The 21,039-nt window shown below is 41.6% G+C and overlaps 1 protein-coding gene across 1 annotated transcript; it reads right to left on the reverse strand.

Moving 5' to 3' along the window:
- On the reverse strand, positions 1 to 3,611 carry LOC123090426 (uncharacterized). The gene is made up of 2 exons (XM_044511736.1): positions 2,491 to 3,611; positions 1 to 84 (listed from the first exon to the last, which is right to left on the reverse strand). Exons 1-2 carry the CDS (start codon positions 3,609 to 3,611, stop codon positions 66 to 68), a joined length of 1,140 nt encoding a protein of 379 aa, XP_044367671.1. The 3' UTR covers positions 1 to 65.
- Between the last annotated feature and the right edge of the window lie 17,428 nt (positions 3,612 to 21,039).

Below are 21,039 nucleotides of genomic sequence, written 5' to 3' on the forward strand. Positions count from 1 at the left end.
TGCAGATCTCTGCTATTTATTCCTTGAGGAGGCCCTGTCCAAAAGCTTCTTGATATAATTGTTCTTCATATGGCACTCCTGTTCCTGTTTCAGAGGAAACAAAAACAAATGATCAGAATCTGAGATACTCCCTCCGTTCCTAAATATTTGTCTTTGTAGAGATTTCAAATAACTACCACATACGAATTTATATAGACATATTTTAGAGTGTAGATCCACTCATTTTGCTCCGTGTGTAGTCACTTGTTGAAATCTCTAGAAAGACAAATATTTAGGAACGGAGGGACTAGATAACTAAGCATCATAATATATTTGTTTATATTGATCCTTTTCCCCCACAAAATATAACAGACTATTTGATTTGCCACTCTAGTCAAATGTTACACACGCTCAGAAATTAAATCAAATAATGGATCTGCTACATCTATATAGTCTTTTATTACAAAAGGCTACAATAGTGCTGGTTAAATTTCACCATATCCCATACGGTCAGAAATTTCCAGTCAACAGTTTGTATTCCACTACAACACAACTCCCATCATACAAGGAGAAACACCACACAAACACAAATTACCCGTAGCTTTGTAATACCCACTTGGCAATCGTTACACAGAAGGAAAGATTCACGGTGAATCAAAATTCATGGATAAGCTCAAGCATACTGTAAGCAATATTGGGGGGAAAAACAAGCATTGAAAATCCATACATAGTTTGAGGTTGACAGTTTAAAGGAAGACAGCAGAAAATTACACTATGGTTATACTATGGCAGAAAATCACAAGTCATCTTTCAGCACCACCACATATTGCTATTATGACTTTATGAGACCATACAAGGGCAAGAACAAGTCCAGGAAGCATGTTGTCTGGTGCCAACACACGCTTTAGCAAAAGTAAACCATACCCAAGCTTAGGATCCCTTACCATGACCGCAAATAAACACCTTGTAATGCTACCCCGGCACAGAAGTGATTACAAACAATCTTACGACAAGCATTCTCTAATGTTGCTTAAGTAGTATTGTTCAAATGATCTTACGGCAAGCATTTCAAATATAGAAATGCCTAACAGCTCCCGGGTGCCACTACACCCTCATGAACAGTAAATTCATAAAAAATTGAAAACAAATCAAAAAAATAAGAAACTTACAGGGATCAAAGATTATCAAAGGTTTGATGCTCCTGCAAAGTTTTAGCAACAAATAACCTTCGTGGAGCCCTCACAAAAAAAATCACTGCTAAAAAATGTACATAAACTTTGAACAATGATTTTGTTTTTTTATTTGAGTCCTCTTCGAGTGTTATTTTTAGCTAAAACTTTGCAAGATCATCAAAAGTTTCATGATGTTCGATGTCCCAAAGTTTCAGATTTTTTTGATTTTTTTTAATTTGTTTTGAATTTACTGTTTATAGAGGGTATAGAGGCACCCGGGTGCTGAAAATCCTGTCTCTTTCAAATATCAGTTATGGCCCAAGGAATAAATCATGCAGCTAACACCACTACACAACTATACCAAACACGATGTACAGTAAAGCACAAAATTTTGTAACCCCAACAAGCAGTGGCGGAGCCAGGATTTTCGATATGGGTATGCGTGGTAAAAAAATTTGCTTCACGACATTGTAAGAAATAGAAAATTTCATAATAATAACAAAAGAAACATGTTAGATAGTGATGGCGGCATACGGGCATGGTGGGCAGTCTCACAAATTCAAATATTCATAATTCAGAAATTTATATGCATGAGATTCACCTTGTTTTCTCTGTACTGCTTTACAAGTTTTCTAGCAAGCCAATGCAAACCACATCCAAAATTTACTGGATGCTACAATAGGTCAATCGAAACAAAATTAGGGAGTGAAAACAATCATCTCATCTTATCTAACAAATAGGAGAAATCAAGATTGAACACTCGCTGACTCAAAAGAAAAACAATCACAGGAATCGGTGCCTGATATGTGTGCACCGGTGGTGCCGCGGCGGCCGCCGTTTCTCAATTGGAGGCGAAGCAGCGAACAGGCGCGAGGAGATCGATCTGCAAGATCCAAGATGGCAGATCGGCGACTATGCCAATGGCAGATACGGGCATGCGGCGCAACGATGTGCGTCACATGCGGCGGAGGAGGCGCAGCGCAGCGCAGCGGCGGTTGAATCGAACGATCGAGGCGACACGTTCCAGGTCGTGTTGTCTCCTCGGCTTTGTCAATCGGCCAGCCGCATCATTGCCTCAATGATAAGGCCCAGTAGCACTAACTAGCAACGTAGTAGCCCAATCTTGGCCCAAGTGGCGCTGGAATCGTTCTCTTCTTTGTTTCTCTTCTCTGTACGTACAAAAAGATTGCCATATGTGATATAAAGGCATATAGGAGCTTATATATTGAATTTCTTTTGCAAAAAAGATTGGGTATGCATTGCATACCCATGCATTAGCCTAGCTCCGCCCCTGCCAACAAGTGCACCACACAGATCCTCTAAAGGTCAAAAGGCAAACCTTTCAGGATCATCCTTGAGGGCAGGGAATGTGGGAGGCCAAATCATCATAAAAGGATGGACGCCGCCATAACATCGATCATCATCTGTCTCCTCATATACTTTACGCAGTGTCCTGCACTTGATATCCAAGTAGAATATGTATCGAGAAACCTCTAAAAATACAAACTGAGCATCGTCTCCCACCTTCCCTATACGCACATACGGGTGATCTTTCTTCCCCAAAATAGCATGCATCTCATGCAAATAGATGGTATCTACCAGCATCCAGTTGCCCCCCTTGTGGAGCCATACACAAAGTTGAAACTCCTTGGGACGGACATGAATGAGATATACACCAGAAGCATCATTGGTCCGTGACAACATGATTTCTGAAGAGGCATACTCCACTCCTTGTGGGAGGTGAATCGTAGAGAAACTTGAGTCAATCAAATCCAAGACAATAATGTCGTCACTTTGAGCGGCCGCCATATAGATTTTGTTGTGGACGAGCACAGGCTTTGGCCTTGGCTGCGGATAATGGAGCTGGCTTGTGGCCAAGGTAAGCATGCACCAGGCACCATCTTGCAACATATATACGCGCACCATGACCTTATTTGCCTCCTTGGCAAGCTCCACCAACAAATAAAAATAGGACAGACCAAGGCCATCGCCTTCTTCTTTGGAGAGGATTTCAGCGAGAATGTGGTAAATTCCGATCTCGGCACAAGGGAGTGGTGGGATGATGGGCATATCTCTCTCAGGGCACAACAGGTGGTAGACTTGATGCGTCCATACTCCTTCTTGCCGGCCGCTTGTTAAGACATTGCCGTTGCGGCAGTCCTCAATGTTGATGTAGTAGGCAAACCTGCAGCTCGCAAGGTGGCGGACGACGACGGCAAGCTCCGGGGGTTGAGGCTGCATCGGGATGAAGCGTGCACGCTCGAAAAAAGCGTAGAAGCCGAGGAGGCGGGGCGGGTGGATCTTGCGGAAGCGGCGGAGGAACCGGCGGTCGGAGGCGTGGTGGAACCAGCGCCTGCAGACGAGTGCGGCATGGACGAGCGTGGTGGGGAACGCGACACGGAGGAGGATCTCAACGAGGAGGTCGTCGTCGTCGAGCACCTTGGATACCGCAGCCACCATCGATGTCGGGGTGTATCGCTGCAACTCGAGATCCATGCATGATTTCTCCTCCTCGCTGGAAAATCGGCAAAAACGGAGCGGCGTCAGACAAATTCCTCCGGCCAACAATGTTGCTGCAGTTAATACATCCAATGCTGCAAGAACAGAAACAAACTGCGGGCAATGAAAATGAAATCTTACGGTTGGGGGATCTCATTCTCATCAGCATCCATCATCGATCCCCCTCTCTCTCACGGCTTCTTACTGCCGCCGCTCCACTACAAGCAAGTAGTAAAATGTAAGCTTAGGGTTTCCACGAGAGAAGAAAAGAAAAGAAATTGGTGGATCTCTAAGAGGGAAGGAAGGAGATAGAAAGCCGGACCTCAAAGCGGTGGCCGCCGACGGGGATGGAGACGGGGACGGGGACGGTGTCAAGCTGCCGGCTGTACGGCGGCGCACGCCCTGTGCTTCCCTTCAGGTAGGGCTAGGGGCGAGTGATCTGGGCCAGGAGAGGAAGATAGAGGCAGCGTACCAGTTATTCTTATGTCCAGCCCGGTCCAATTAACAGTTTTATTTCTTCCTGGGCCAAGAGAAGAAGATAACCTTTTTCTTGTTTTTTATTTACGTATTTTCCTTTGTTTGTCATCTTTTTCCATTTTCCAATGTTTTATTTCGTGAACTTTAAAAAAATTGGAACGCTTTTCCAAACACGGGAATATTTTATGGAAATAGAGAAACATTATTTACATTTATTAATATATTATAAATTTCTGAATAGTTTTTGAAATTTAGGGAATATTTTAAAATTCATGAAAATATTATGAAATTCAGTGTTATTTTTAAAATCCAGCAATTTTTCGAATTACACAAATAATTTTAAAACTCAAGACCATTATAAATCCAGGAACGATTCTCAATTTCTTGTATATTTTTTGAAATTTGGAACATTTTTTGAAATGCAGGAAGAAATATAAATTTGTAATAAATTCGAAATATTTTAAAAATCCATGAATATAAATTTGTAATAAATTCTCATTGCTGTCGGGCCACGACAGCATGGTTGTGGCAAGTCGCCGTCGCTGAAGTGAGAAAAGAGAAGTGAAGAAGAGAGTGAGCTCGAGGAGAGTGAGTGATGGAGGGGGACATTGAGCTGATCGGCTACTTTAACCTGGTCCGACCAGGTCATGACGGGCCAACGAGATGACGACCGTTGGGTGCCGGCCGTTAGGCCTCAGTGACATGTGGCCCTGAAATATGGGCCACAATTGTCAGTTTTCTGTTTAAAACGAGCAAAACGGTCATCAACGAAAAGTTATAGTTTTTAGGGACAAATTACCAAAAAACTGGTAGTTTTTGGTTAAAATTTTGAAAGTGATAGTTCTATGGGATGGTCACCCCTAAACTGGTAGTTTTTTGTCAAATACTCCCTAGTTGCCTATCCTAACTAAGCAAAATAAAATAAAATTAGGTGTCCCTCCTAATAATACTAATAAGTAAGTGAACAAACCACTCTAGATTACGAAAAGATAAGACCAACCCGATAGCGAACCAACTATGATTGGATGGTTAGGAGGACAGTGGTATCCTCAGCTTATCAGGGTTTAACTCCTAGACTTTGACATTGGTGCTCGCATTATTCCCGAATTTGTTTCTGTCTTCCGGTGATGTTCGTTCAGTGGGAGGACACGTCTCCGTCGACCGCGAGACGCCAAAGATCATTTCCGTCGTTCAGTGCTCGCATTATTCCCGAAGGTGAAGGACCCTAAAAGGCTTGCTGACTTTCGACCCATTAGCCTATGCGACATTGTCTACAAGATCATTTCTAAATGCCTTGTGAACCTACTCAGACCGCTCCTGGAAGATATCATTGCGCTGGAACAGAGTGCCTTCATACCAGGCAGACTCATCACAGATAATGCGTTCATTGCCTTTGAGTGTATTCACTCTATTAAGCAGGAGAAGGATCCAGACAGGAGTGCTTGTGCGTATAAGCTTGATCTATCCAAGGCATACGATAGGGTGGATTGGGAATTCCTAAGGCGGATGATGCAACAGCTTGGCTTTGATCACCGGTGGGTGCAATGGATTATGACTTGCGTAACCTCGGTCACATATTCTGTCAAAGTGAATGGAGCCAGCTCAGATTCGTTCGTCCCGTCGCGAGGGCTACGGTAGGGAGACCCTCTATCACCTTTCCTATTTCTGTTTATGGCGGATGGGCTGGATGCATTACTCAAACGCAAAGTGCAGCAAGGCTTGATCACTCCCTTGCGGGTGTGTCCGAGGGCGCCGGGCATTTCCCATTTTCTTTTTGCGGATGACACACTCCCCTTCTTCCGCGCCACGGCTGCCGAGGCAATGGTGGTCCAAGATGTTCTTGGTACATATGAGAGATGTACTGGACAGTTTATCAACCCAAAGAAATGCTATATTCTCTTTGGACAGAGATGCCGACCGGCTGACCAAGCTTCAGTAGCACATGTCTTAGAGGTCCAGAACCTGAGCTTTGAGGAACGCTACCTCGGGCTCCCGACGCCTACAGGTCGGATGTCCAAAGGGCGATTTCAAAGCCTTCAGGAGCATCTCACCAACACTAGTAGAAAAAGGGCCTAATGGGAAGCACATTAGTCCCGGTTTATAACAGAACCGGCACTAATGGGATCATTAGTGCTGCTTCCAATGGCTAGGGGGGCGGAGCTCATTAGTACCGGTTTGTGACGAACATTTAGTACCGGCTCGTGCCACAAAACGTTACCAAAGAGGCTGTGGAGGCTGTGGTCAGGCTGGGGCCCCACCAGCACCTTTAGTACTAGTTCATGCCACAAACCGGTACTAGAGGTTCCTAATTGGTTCATTCTGTGGCTTTTTTAGTCCCACCTCGCTCCACTAACAGAGTTTTTACCACCTTAAATATGCTACTTCTCAAACTATCACAACCACTTGGTCTTCATTGAACTCTATGTGTAGAATTTGTGGCCACAATATGAGTCTTCGCCGGTTTCTAAACTGGTGAGGACTCATATTGACAATTCAGATTGTACACAAAAAAATCATTGATGATCAATGTATTTTTGATGTATTTCTCTGTAGCAGTAGCGCGTTTTGGCTGAAAGGCGGTACTGATTTATTTTGAGAGCTAAATGACCGTATAGCATGGTATCATCATTTCACCCGCATAGCATGTTCCAGGTAGGTAGGGTTACGGCAAAAACTGAATGCACTTCGTTTACAAACTAAACAATCTCTTTTGAAGTATCAGGGTTTCGGACGAAAACTCATTTGTTACACCTGCTATTCAAAATTTTAATAACTTATTACAACTCTGGACTTTTTTGCATTCAGATGCACCATTCAAGGCCACGTCATCAATTTTCAACCATTTCTGACATCATTTGCTATTTTTCATTCATTTACTGATTTATTTTGAGAGCTAAATGACTTGAAATTGAAAAGCACTAGAAAATGAACTCTGAAAAGGTTAAAACTTGGCATGGTATCATCATTTCACCCGAAGATGATATTGAAGGTAATAGAGACATTTGGGTCAATGTGTAGACGCCTCCAGTTCTACCATTATGTGAGTTTCTCAACCAATATTTATGTCTTCAATATTGTTTTTTCAAAAATAGTTGACATCTAATTTCTATTGACAGCTTATTTCCATTCAAGCAAACATGTCTAGGGCTTGGTAGACAGGACCGACCACTGTCCTGAGGCTGAACTAAACTGCGAGGAGATAAGTCATTATGTTTCCTGGCTTGAGGATCTTGATGCTATCAAAAGAATTTTTTTCCTAAATTTGAAAATCTTAGTACTCAAAACATGCGACCAATAGTGATCGTGTTGAACTACGGTCACATCTATTTAGGAAAGATGGTAAGATTTTTACTATTTTTCCTCAGTGCATCTTTTGCATACATTATTTTTCAAGCTAAACTTCATTGCTAAGTATAATGTTACTATACGATGTTCTTCAACAGGGACTCCCGATGACAGTTGTGCCTCAGTGGATTGGTACTAAAGGTCGCATGTCAATGGTTAGCTTATGACCAAGACATCCCATCCTTAACATGAGTGCATTCAGGGTTTCTACAACCGAGGAATGCTTAATAGTGAAAGACTGGAGCAAAATTGTGAAGGATCACAGAGAAGTACTAGGGGGCAGCAATCAGAAGCGCAGCCATGATTACGAGACAGGTTCATCTGCATGCTCCAATATGATGAATCGGGAGAGCTATACATGTTCTATGCTATTTTCCTGAGAGAGAGCAGCAGGAGTGATTAGCATGCTCTTAGTACTTGTCCTCTCATGTCCGTGTTCTTCGTCCTGAACTCAAAGAGTGATTGCTTTTGTGGTTTATGAACGCTTATATCATGACCATGTTGAACTCGATGATATCTTTCCTTCTAGTACAAGTGAATGTTTCTTCTTTAATTAAGCTAGTATTGGTGGTGATTAGATAGCAGTAATGACTATGATGATTAAATAGTGGTAATGATAACTATGATGATTTTTAGCTAGCTAGTATATATACTGTTGTTGGTGATGATATGATGCAATCATTTTTATATTAATATGGTGATGATGAGTTATTATATCATTTATGAAAGAAACCGCAGATTAGTTTCAACTGGATGGATCCTAGCTAGCTAAGTGATCAAGTATATGCCATATCCATATTAATTACTTGCTCACCTAATATAAGTGATCAAGTATAATATGGATATGGCATATAGTTTGATCACTTAGCTAGGATCCATGCATCCAGTTGAACTAATCTGCGGTACTTTCACCTAGTGATTTACCAACTCATTATAATGTAAAAACAATCTCTAAATTAAATTGAAAACACAAAATTAAAGGAAAAATAAAAAATAAAACCAAAACCCCCCAAACATTTAGTACCGGTTGCACCAACCGGTACTAAAGGTCTCCCCGCACCCGGCCCTGGCTCGTGCCACGTGGTGGCACTTTAGCGGCGATTCGTGCCGAACTGAGTCCCCACCCTTTAGTGCCGGTTATAGAACCGACACTAAATGCCCTTACGAACCAGTGCTAAATCCCGGTTTTGCACTAGTGCAAGAGGATTCTGGCTCGGGGAGACAATGCATCGCAGGAAGGAAAAGAGATCTTGATCAAAGATGTTGCCCAATCCCTGCCTACTTATCTCATGGGAGTGTTCCGTTTACCCCGGAGTGTATGTGATGATCTTACAAGGATGGTCAGAAACTACTGGTGGGGGTCGAAGCGAGAAAAGAGGAAGACACACTGGAGAGCATGGGATACCATGATCAAACCAACGGGACAAGGATGGCTCGGGTTCCGTGATTTCTGCATTTTCAACCAAGCCTTGCTCGCAAGGCAAGCTTGGCGCCTCATCTCTAACCCCGACAGCTTGTGCGCGCAGGTGCTAAAGGCAAGGTACTATCTGGAAGGACGACTAGAGGACACTGTCTTCTCGGGTAATGCCTCTACTACGTGGCAATCCATCGTGGACGGGTTGGAGCTCCTCAAGAAAGGACTCATCTGGCACATTGGTGATGGGGCCTCGCTTCACATATGGAGAGATCAATGGATCCCTCACCCTGTGGCTCGTGGACCGATCTTTATTCAGGGCCGGTGCAGGCTCCAGCGAGTGGGCCAGCGATACGTCTCCAACGTATCTATAATTTTTGATTGTTCCATGCTATTATATTACCTGTTTTGGATGTTTATGGGCTTTACTTTACACTTTTATATCATTTTTGGGACTAACCTACTAACCGGAGGCCCGGCCCGGATTGCTGTTTTTTTGCCTATTTCAGTATATCGAAGGAAAGGAATGTCGAACGGAGTCAATACGGAATGAAACCTTCGGGAGCGATCTTTTTGGAACAAACGCAATCCAGGAGACTTGGAGTGGACGTCAAGAAGCAGCCGAGGTAGCCACGAGGGTGGCCAACACGCCCAGTAAGGGTGGGCGTGCACCCCTGCCTCGTGGGCCCCTCGTGGCTCCCCTGACCGACTTCCTTTGCCTACATATGTCTTCGTACCCCGAAACCATCTAGGAGCACCACAAAAAACTATTTCCACCACCGCAACCTTCTGTATCCGCGACATCCCATCTTGGAGCCTTCATCGATGCTTTGCCAGAGGGGGGATCGACCATGGAGGGCCCCTCCATCACCACCAAGGACTCTCCAATGCGTCGTGAGTAGTTTACCACAGACCTTCGAGTCCATAGTTACTAGCTAGATGGCTTCTTCTCTCTCTTTGAATCTCAATGCAAAGTTCTCATTCCTCTTCTTGGAGATCTATTCGATGTAACTCTTTTTGCGGTGTGTTTGTCGAGATCCGATGAATTGTGGGTTTATGATCAAGTTTATCTATGAGAAATATTTGAATCTCCTCTGAATTCTTTTATGTATGATTGGTTATCTTTGCAAGTCTCTTCGAATTATCAGTTTGGTTTGGCCTACTAGATTGATCTTTCTTGCCATGGGAGAAGTGCTTAGCTTTGGGTTCAATCTTGCGGTGTCCTTTCTCAGTGATAGTAGGGCCAACAAGGCACGTATTGTATTGTTTCCATCGAGGATAAAAAGATGGGGTTTATATCATATTGCATGAGTTTATCCATCTACATCATGTCATCTTGCTTAATGTGTTACTTTGTTCTTATGAACTCAATACTCTAGATGCAGGCAGGAGTCGGTCGATGTGTGGAGTAATAGTAGTAGATGCAGGCAGGAGTCGGTCTACTTGTTGCGGACGTGATGCCTATATACATGATCATGCCTAGATAATCCCATAACTATGCACTTTTCTATCAATTGCTCGACAGTAATTTGTTCACCCACCGTAATAATTATGCTTTCTTGAGAGAATCCACGAGTGAAACCTATGGCCCCTGGGTCTATCTTTTATCATATAAGTTTTCCATCTACTTTTATTTGCATCTTTTACTTTCCAATCTATATCATAAAAATACCAAAAATATTTATCTTATCATATTATCTTTATCAGATCTCACTTTTGCAAGTTACCGTGAAGGGATTGACAACCCCATTATCGTGTTGGTTGCGAGGTTCTTGTTTGTTTGTGTAGGTGCGTGGGACTTTTGAGGAGCCTCCTACTGGATTGATACCTTGGTTCTCAAAACTGAGGGAAATACTTACGCTACTTTGCTGCATCACCCTTTCCTCTTCAAGGGAAAAACCAACGCATGCTCAAGAGGTAGCAAGAAGGATTTCTGGCGCCATTGCCGGGGATGTCTTCGCTCAAGTCAAGACATACCAAGTACCCATCACAAACTCATCTCCCTTGCATTACATTATTTGCCATTTGCCTCTCGTTTTCCTCTCCCCCACTTCACCCTTGCCGTTTTATTCGCCCTCCTTTTCCCGTTCTCCTCTCTCTTCCGCTTGCCTTTTTGTGTGCTCATGTGTTAGTTGCTTATCTCATTATCATGGCTAGTCCCTTATCTTCTCCTATGTCTCCCGAGTTTGAAGTTCTTCACTTCAAGCAAAGGCAAGGAGAAAACTTAAAAGATGCTTGGCATAGAATTTGCAATGCTCAAAATAGATCTATTAGGAAGCAATCTACTTCCGTTCTTCTTTGCAATTTTTATGTAGGCATTACTCCTTGGAATAGATACATTCTTGACACCATTACCAGAGGGAATTTCTTGCGTAGCCATACTTTTGATGCTTATAATGCCATGACAGATTTGTTCGGTCTACCGCCTCTTTTAGTTAATGGAACAGTTTTAACTTTAGAACATGTGATGCAAAGGCTTGAAATTACTGAAAATAAAGTTTCTACTGTCGAGTTAATTGAAAATTTGGATAAAAAGATCCATAATCAAATTACTCAATATGGATCTAAAGTTGGAAATGCTTTGAAAAGTTTTAAAGAGAAGGAACCTATAGTTAATGAAAGGATAAATCAAGATTCCACAAGAATCGGTAAACTTGAGGATATTATTACTAATTTAGGGTCTGCCTTCTCATCCATGAAAAATACTCCAGCTCCTCCTACCAAAGTTGCTAAATTAATGTATGTTCCTAAAAATAAGGGTGAATCTTCTAGTAAGGAAAATGCAGATCTCAAATCAATAATCATTCATTCCAATTTCTTTGCTCTTATTAAGGAACCTTTTGATACAAACAATTATCTTGATTTTTTGCCTAAGAGTTTAATCATTACCAAAAATAAATAAACTTCTATGGGTTATAAGTGCTCTATTGATGAATTGAATGCCAAAGATGGCAATACTTAGATCTATTCTCGCTTTTATGCCTAGCTAGGGGCGTTAAACGATAGCGCTTGTTGGGAGGCAATCCAATTTTATTTTTGTTCCTTACTTTTTTTTCCTGTTTATTAATAAATAATTTATTTAGTCTCTGGTTATATGTGTTTTCATGTTTTAATTAGTGATTGTGCCAAGTAGAACCTATAGGATAACCTTGGGTGAAACTTAATTTGATTCTGCTGAAAAACAAAAACTTTGCGTGCACGAGACAAAATTCAATAAATCACAGAAACATGATTTTGCGTTGATTCTTTTTGTTGTATATCAATAGACAAATTACCTAGGACTTCCTATTTTTGTAGGATTTTTAAGGTTCCATAAGTATTCTAAAGTTACAGATTGCTACAGACTGTTCTGTTTTTGACAGATTCTGTTTTTCATGTGTTGTTTGCTTATTTTGATGCATCTATGGCTAGTATCGGGGGGTATGAACCATAGAGAAGTTGTAATACAGTAGGTTTAACACCAATATAAATAAAGAATAAGTTCATTACAGTACCTTATGTGGTGGTTTTTCTTTCTTGCACTAACGGAGCTTATGAGATTTCCTGTTGAGTTTTGTGTTGTGAAGTTTTCAAGTTTTGGGTAAAGATATGGACTATGGAATAAGGAGTGGCAAAAGCCTAATATTGGGGATTCCCATGGCACCCCAAGATATTCAAGGACAACCAAAAGCCTAAGCTTGGGGATGCCCCGGAAGGCATCCCCTCTTTCGTCTTCGTCTATCGGTAACTTTACTTGGAGCTATATTTTTATTTACAACATGATATGTGTTTTGCTTGGAGAATCTTGTATGATATGAGTCTTTGCTTTTTAGTTTACCATAAGCATCGTTATTGTACACTCCTTTTGGTAGAGACTCACATGATTTGGAATTTATTAGAATACTCTATATGCTTCACTTAAATCTTTTGAGCTATGCAGTTTTGCTCTAGTGCTTCACTTATATATTTTTAGAGCATGGTGGTGGTTTTATTTTGTAGAAATTATTGATCTCTCATGCTTCACTTATATTATTTTGAGAGTCTTTTAGAACAGCATGGTATTTGCTATGGTTATAAATTGGTCCTAGAATGGTGGGCATCCAAGTTGGGTATAATAAAAACTATCATAGGAAGTGAGTTGAATACTATGATCAACTTGATGCTTAATAATTGTTTTGAGATATGAAGGTGGTAAAATTAGAGTCGTGCTAGTTGATGTAATTGTGAATTTAAGAAATACTTGTGTTGAGGTTTGCAAGTTCCTTAACATGCATGTATGGTAACCGTTGTGTGACAAATTTGAAGCATGAGGTGTTCTTTGATTGTCAACCTTATGAGTGGCAGTTGGGGACGAGCGATGGTCTTTTTCTACCAATCTATACCCCTAGGAGCATGCACGTAGTGCTTGGTTTTTGATGACTTGTATATTTTTGCAATAAGTATGTGAGTTCTTTATGACTAATGTTGAGTCCATGGATTATACGCACTATTACCTTACCATCATTGCTAGCCTCTACGGTACCGTGCATTGCCCTTTCTCACCTTGAGAGTTGGTGCAAAATTCACCGGTGCATCCAAACCCCGTGATGCGATACGCTCTATCACACATAAACCTCCTTATATCTTCCTCAAAACAGCCAGCATACCTACCTATTATGGCATTTCCATAGCCATTCCGAGATATATTGCCATGCAACTTCCCACCATTCCGTTTATTATGACACACTTCATCATTGTCATATTGCTTTTTGCATGATCATGTAGTTGACATTGTATTTGTGGCAAAGCCACCATGCATAATTTTTATAAATGTCGCTCTTGAGTCATCGCATATCCCGGTACACCGCTGGAGGCATTCATATAGAGTCATACTATGTTCTAGTATCGAGTTGTAACTCATGAGTTGTAAGTAAATAGAAGTGTGATGCTCATCATTTTTTAGAGCATTGTCCCTAATTAAAAAAAGAAAGGCCAAATAAAAAAAAGGCCAAATAAAAAATAAAAAATAAAAAAAGGCTCAAAAAAAGGGGGGGAACAATGCTACTATCTTTTTCCACACTTGTGCTCAAAATAGCACCATGGTCTTTATGATAGAAAGTCTTCTATGTTGTCATTTTCATTTACTAAGTGGGAATTTTTCATTATAGAACTTGGCTTGTATATTCCAACGATGGGCTTCCTCAAAATGCCCTAGGTCTTCATGAGCAAGCAAGTTGGATGCACGCCCACTTAGTTTCTTTTGTTGAGCTTTCATACATTTACAGCTCTAGTGCATCCGTTGCATGGCAATCCCTACTCCTCGCATTGACATCAATTGATGGGCATCTCCCTAGCCCGTTGATTAGCCATGTTGATGTGAGACTTTCTCCTTTTTTGTCTTCTCCACATAACCCATATCATTATATTCTATTCCACCCATAGTGCTATATCCATGGCTCACGTTCATGTATTGCGTGAAGGTTGAAAAAAGATTGAGATTACTAAAGTATGAAACAATTGCTTGGCTTGTCATCAGGGTTGTGCATGATGAGAGCATTCTTGCGTAAAATGAAGCATGATCAAACTATATGATTTTGTAGGAATGAACTTTCCTTTGCCATGTTATTTTGAGAAGACATGATTGCTTAGTTAGTATGCTTGAAGTATTATTATCCTCTTGTCAATATGAACTTTTATTTTGAATCATTTGATCTGAACATTCATGCCACAATAAAGATAAATACATCGAGAAATATGCTAGGTAGCATTCCACATAAAAAAATTGTTTTTATCATTTACTTACTCGAGGACGAGCAGAAATTAAGCTTGGGGATGCTTGATACATCTCCAACGTATCTATAATTTTTTATTGTTTCATGCTATTATATTACCTGTTCTGGATGTTTATGGGCTTTACTTTACACTTTTATATCATTTTTGGGACTAACCTACTAACCGGAGGCCCAGCCTGAATTGCTGTTTTTTTTGCCTATTTCAGTATATCGAAGGAAAGGAATATCAAACGGAGTCCAAACGGAATGAAACCTTCGGGAGCGATCTTTTTGGAACAAACACAAACCAGGAGACTTGGAGTGGACGTCAAGAAGCAGCCAAGGCGGCCACGAGGGTGGCCGGCGCGCCCCTACCTCATGGGCCCCTCGTGGCTCCCCTGACCGACTTCCTTTGCCTATATATATCTTCGTACCCCGAAACCATCTAGGAGCACCACGAAAAACTATTTCCACCGCCGCAACCTTCTGTATCCGCGAGATCCCATCTTGGATCCTTCGTCGGCGCTCCGCCGGAGGGGGAATGGACCACGGAGGGCCTCTCCATCACCACCAAGGCCTCTCCGATGAGTTGTGAGTAGTTTACCACAGACCTTCTGAAAGGATCGAGATGGACCTAGAGGGGGGGTGAATAGGTACACCTACAAATTTTAATTATTACTTAGCAATTTTAGGCAATAGTGTGGAATATGAAGGTGAGCCTAACAACTGCAAGTGAGTACTAGATACTAAGCAAGTAACACAAGCATGCAAGTTAACAAGCACAATATGATATACGTAGGTGCAAAGAGACAAGTAACCACAAGTAGAGAGTTCGGGTTAGGAATAACCGCAACTCCAGGAGATGAGGATGTATGCCGATGTTCACTTCCTTGGAGGGAAGCTAGTCACCGTTAGAGAGGTGGATGTTACCACGAAGGCACACCAATGCCACGAAGGCTCACCCTATTCTCCCTTTGAGATAACACCATGAAGGCGTTCCTCAACCACTAGTGGTAGACCTTGGGGTGGTCTCCAAACCCTCACAAACTTTTCCGAGGGTAATCACAACGTACGATTCCTCTCCGAATGACTCCTACCGCCTAGGAGTCTCCAACCTCCAAGAGTAACAAGAACGATGGGGGAAAGCTCAAAAGTTTCTCAAATAATGAATTCCTTTGGTGCAAAGAAGGGGAAGGAGTGGATCTATCACTTGATTGGAGAACTTCTCTCAAATGCTCCTAGAACACTTGGGAATCTAGGATTTGGTGTAGATGAATGAGAGAGAGAGAGAGTGAGGAGTGTTCTTGGTAGGCTCAAAGTGAATGGTCAACCTTATCCCGTTGAAGGGAAAGGCATATATATAGTAGGGGAGTAAAAGTGACCGTTTGGGGAACATAAGTGTACAGGATGGGTCGGACGTCCGGAGAACATCGGACGTCCGGAGGCACAAATAGGTCCGGACGTCCGACAGTCATCGGACGACCGGCCACTGTAAAACTGTAAGCCACGACCCTGTGTACAGGACACGGACGTCCAAGATGGGCCGGACATCCGGAGCACGGACGACCAGATAGTCCGGAAGTCCGTAAAAATGATTCTGTTGTGAAAGTACCGGACGTCCGGAGAGTTCCGGACATCCGTAAAAATCATACTGTAAAGGAACACCGGACGACCGAAAGTGGCCGGACGTCCGGGAAACCGAGAGGGACCGGACGTCCGTAGAGCACCGGACGTCCGAAGGCAAGGTATAGGAAAAGTGGCTTTTGAGCAAGTTTTTCACTAGATCCAATGATCCCCTCTTAATAGTGCGGGATCCCTATACTCAAGAACAAACCATAAATGAAGTCAATATCTTGTATCTCCATTCTTGAGTTATATGCTTTTTGTCCCTAGTCATGATCCATGCACACGGTCTTTGAGACATAATCTTGAGATATACTTGATAAACATGATTAGTCCCTAGCATATGTGTTGTCATCAACATCAAAATATGATTAAGGGCATGATTGCACTTTCAGTCTCCCCCTTTTTGGTAGTTGATGACAACTCATATGCATACTCATAATAGTAATCAAAAGTATTTGTTGTGGAGCTCAATAACAATAATCAAGAATGAGTAACGAGTGAGCTCCCCCTCAAAGTGATACCATAGATACTAAAAACATGACGAGGGCTCCCCTTCAAAATGATGCCCCCAATATAACCAAATCTCATACACACGATAATCAAGAGTTAAACTTCATATAGATTCATCACATATAGATTCACCAAATCTCAGACTCAACAAACTCATAACATAGGTTCAGTACAAGCTAAGACACAATCATAACAATAAGTTCAATTACATAATGAGCTAGAAGAACATGCATATAGAGCCTACTCCCCCTTGGAATCAAATATCCAAAAATAGAGAATAGGGGGGAAACATAAGAGCATCAGAGATCATCCTCATTATCATCATCATGAACACCACTGCGACTAGCCTCGTCGAAGAAATCAGCCCACTCAGGACCGGAGGGAAAACCAAAGTCAGAAGGGGGTGCTTCAGGAAGACGCTCATCGTCACTCACATCATACACTCCTTAGTCTCTCAGACGAGCCTTCAGAGCGTTCTTGGAAGTTACCATGCGAGTGACAACATCGTGGTGTTGGGAGCAATGGAAGGTGAACATCTTCATCATGGCAGAGTGAGCCTTCCCAAGAAAACGAGCAATGCGTCCAAAAGGTGCAGAACTGGAAGGAGGATGTGCAGCATGAGAAGGAACATTAGCAGCAATGCGACTAGCAGTAGCGGGAGGAGGAGGAACATGATCAGCGGCCATGTGAGCGGGAATGACCCATCGCTCATGTACATGAGTGCGTACAATGGGAAAGGGAGCTACGCTCTTGATAAAATCCTGAATAAAGGGTGCATGAGGAAAAGCCCTCTTGTGCTGGAAGCTAGCAAGGCGGATCTCATGCCATAGAAAGTGTGGAACATTGATCTTCCCTTTAGGAGATGTGAAGAGTGATACGTCTCCAACGTATCTATAATTTTTGATTGCTCCATGCTACTTTATCTATTGTTTTGGACTATAATGGGCTTTATTTTCCACTTTTATATTATTTTTGGGACTAACCTATTAACCGGAGGCCCAGCCCAGAATTGCTGTTTTTTGCCTATTTTAGTGTTTCGAAGAAACAGAATATCAAACGGAGTCCAAACGGAATGAAACCTTCGGAAACATGATCTTCCCACCGAATGTGATCCAGGAGACTTGGACCCTACTCCAAGGAGTACCAGAGGCGGTCACAACGGTGGGGGGCGCGCCCTCCCCCCTAGGCGCGCCCCCTACCTCGTGGGCCCCCTGACGCTCCACCGACATACTCCTTCCTCCTATATATACCTACGTACCCCCAACAGATCGGGGACAGAGCCAAAAACCTAATTCCACCGCCGTAACTTCCTGTATCCACGAGATCCCATCTTGGGGCCTGTTTCGGAGCTCCGCCGGAGGGGGCATCCACCACGAAGGGCTTCTACATCATCACCATAGCCCCTCCGATGAAGTGTGAGTAGTTTACTTCAGACCTTCGGGTCCATAGTTAGTAGCTAGATGGCTTCTTCTCTCTTTTTGGATCTCAATACAATGTTCTCCCCCTCTCTCGTGGAGATCTATTCGACGTAATCTTCTTTTTGCGGTGTGTTTGTTGAGACCGATGAATTGTGGATTTATGATCCAGCTTATCTATGGAAAATATTTGATTCTTCTCTGAATTCTTTTATGTATGATTAAGTTATCTTTGCAAGTCTCTTCGAATTATCCGTTTGGTTTGGCCAACTAGATTGGTAGTTCTTGCAATGGGAGAAGTGCTTAGCTTTGGGTTCAATCTTGCGGTGACCTTACCCAGTGACAGAAAGGGTTGCAAGGCACGTATTGTATTGTTGCCATCGAGGATAACAAGATGGGGTATTTATCATATTGCATGAATTTATTCCTCTACATCATGTCATCTTGCTTAAGGCGTTACTCTGTTTTTAACTTAATACTCTAGATGCATGCTGGATAGCGGTCGATGAGTGGAGTAATAGTAGTAGATGCAGAATCGTTTTGGTCTACTTGTCACGGACGTGATGCCTATATACATGATCATTGCCTGGATAACCTCATAACTATGCTCAATTCTGTCAATTGCTCAACAGTAATTTGTTCACCCACCGTAGAATACTTATGCTCTTGCGAGAAGCCACTAGTGAAATCTATGGCCCTCGGGTCTATTCTCAGCATATCAATCTCCGTCACTTTATTTACTTGCTTTTGCTTTTACTTTTTACTTTGCATCTTTATACCAAAAATACCAAAAATATTATCTCTATCAGATCTCACCCTCGTAAGTGACCGTGAAGGGATTGACAACCCCTAAGCGTTGGTTGCGAGTAGCTATCGTTTTGTGCAAGTACAAGGGACTTGCGCGTGGTCTCCTACTGGATTGATACCTTGGTTCTCAAAAACTGAGGGAAATACTTACGCTATTGTGCTGCATCATCCTCTCATCTTCGGGGAAATCCAAGGCAAGCTCGAGACGTAGCAAGAAGAATTTCTGGCACTGTTGTCGGGGAGGCTTACGCAAAAGTCAACATACCAAGTACCCATCACAATCCCTATCTCTCGCATTACATTATTTGCCTCTCGTTTTCCTCTCCCCTACTTCACCCTTGCCGTTTTATTCGCCCTCTCTTTCCCAATCTCATCCTCTCTTTCTCTTTTGCCTTTTCTCGTTTTCCTTTGCTTGTGTGTTGGATTACTTGTTGCCATGGCACAAGATAATACCAAATTGTGTGATTTCTCGAATACCAATAATAATGATTACCTTAGTACTCCGATTGCTCCTCTTAATAATGATGAGTCTTGTGAAATCAATACTGCTTTGCTGAAGCTTGTTATGAAAGATCAATTCGCCGGCCTTCCTAGTGAAGATGTCGCTACTCATCTAAACAATTTTGTTGATTTGTGTGATATGCAAAAGAAGAAAGATACGGATAACAATATTGTCAAATTGATGTTATTTCCGTTTTCACTTAAGAGATCGTGCCAAAATTTGGTTTTCATCTTTGCCTAAAAATAGTATTGATTCTTGGAACAAGTGCAAAGATGCTTTTATCTCTAAGTATTTTCCTCCCGCTAAGATTATCACTCTTAGGAACGATATCATGAATTTTAAACAACTTGATCATGAGCATGTCGCCCAATCTTGGGAAAGAATGAAATTAATGCTTCGCAATTGCCCTACTCATGGTTTGAATTTATGGATGATCATACAAAATTTTTATGCCAGATTGAATTTTGCTTCTAGAAATCTTTTAGATTCGGCCGCCGGAGGCACTTTTATGGAAATCACTTTAGGAGATGCTACTAAACTCCTAGATAATATTATGGTTAATTATTCTCAATGGCATAGTGAAAGATCTACTAATAAAAAAGTGCATGCTATAGAAGAGATCAATGTTTTGAGTGGAAAGATGGATGAACTTATGAATTTATTTGCTAAGAGTGTTTCTTCTGATCCCAATAATATGCCTTTATCTACCTTGATTGAGAATAATAATGAATCTATGGATGGGAATTTTGTTGGAAGGAATAGTTTTGGAAATAACGCGTATAGAGGGAATTTTAATCCTAGGCCTTATCCTAGTAATCCTTCTAATAATTATGGAAATTCCTACAACAACTCTTATGGAAATTTTAATAAGATGCCCTCTGAATTTGAGAGTAGTGTTAAAGAGTTTATGAATTCACAAAATAATTTTAATGCTTTGCTTGAACAAAAATTGCTTAAGGTTGATGATTTGGCTAGGAACGTTGATAGAATTTCTCTTGAAATTGATTATTTAAAGCTTAGTTCTATGACTCCTAAGCATGATATAAATGAGTCTCTCAAAGCTATGAGAATTTCCATTGATGAGTGCAAGGAAAGAACTGCTAGGATGCGTGCTTCCAAAGATGCCTTTATTAAAGCGTGTTCTTTCGGTTCCTACGAAAATCAAGATGAAGATCTAAAATTTATTGATGTGTCCCCTATTAAATCCTTGTTTTGCAATATGAATCTTGATGAATCTGAAGATTATCTTCCTTTACCTAGAAGGCGTTTTAAGAATTCGGAGTTTCTAGATCTTGATGATGAAATTGGTGAAAGTGAGATTGAAATAAATAAAAACCGTGATGTTGCTAAACCCACTATTTTGGATCTCAAGGAATTTAATTATGAAAATTGCTCTTTGATTGGTTGTATTTTCTTGTTGCAATCCGTGCTAGATTCTCCTCATGCTTATAGTCAAAATAAGGCCTTTATCGAACATATTGTTGATGCTTTGATGCAATCTTATGAAGAAAAACTTGAGTTGAAAGTTTCTATCCCTAGAAAACTCTATGATGAGTGGGAACCT

The sequence above is a fragment of the Triticum aestivum genome, chromosome 4B (genome assembly GCF_018294505.1).
Source record: "Triticum aestivum cultivar Chinese Spring chromosome 4B, IWGSC CS RefSeq v2.1, whole genome shotgun sequence".
Taxonomy (NCBI): domain Eukaryota; kingdom Viridiplantae; phylum Streptophyta; class Magnoliopsida; order Poales; family Poaceae; genus Triticum; species Triticum aestivum.

Coding starts and splice junctions, on each gene's coding strand:
- LOC123090426 (XM_044511736.1), bottom strand. CDS start 3,611: ATGGTGGCTGCGGTATCCAAGGTGCTCGACGACGACGACCTCCTCGTT.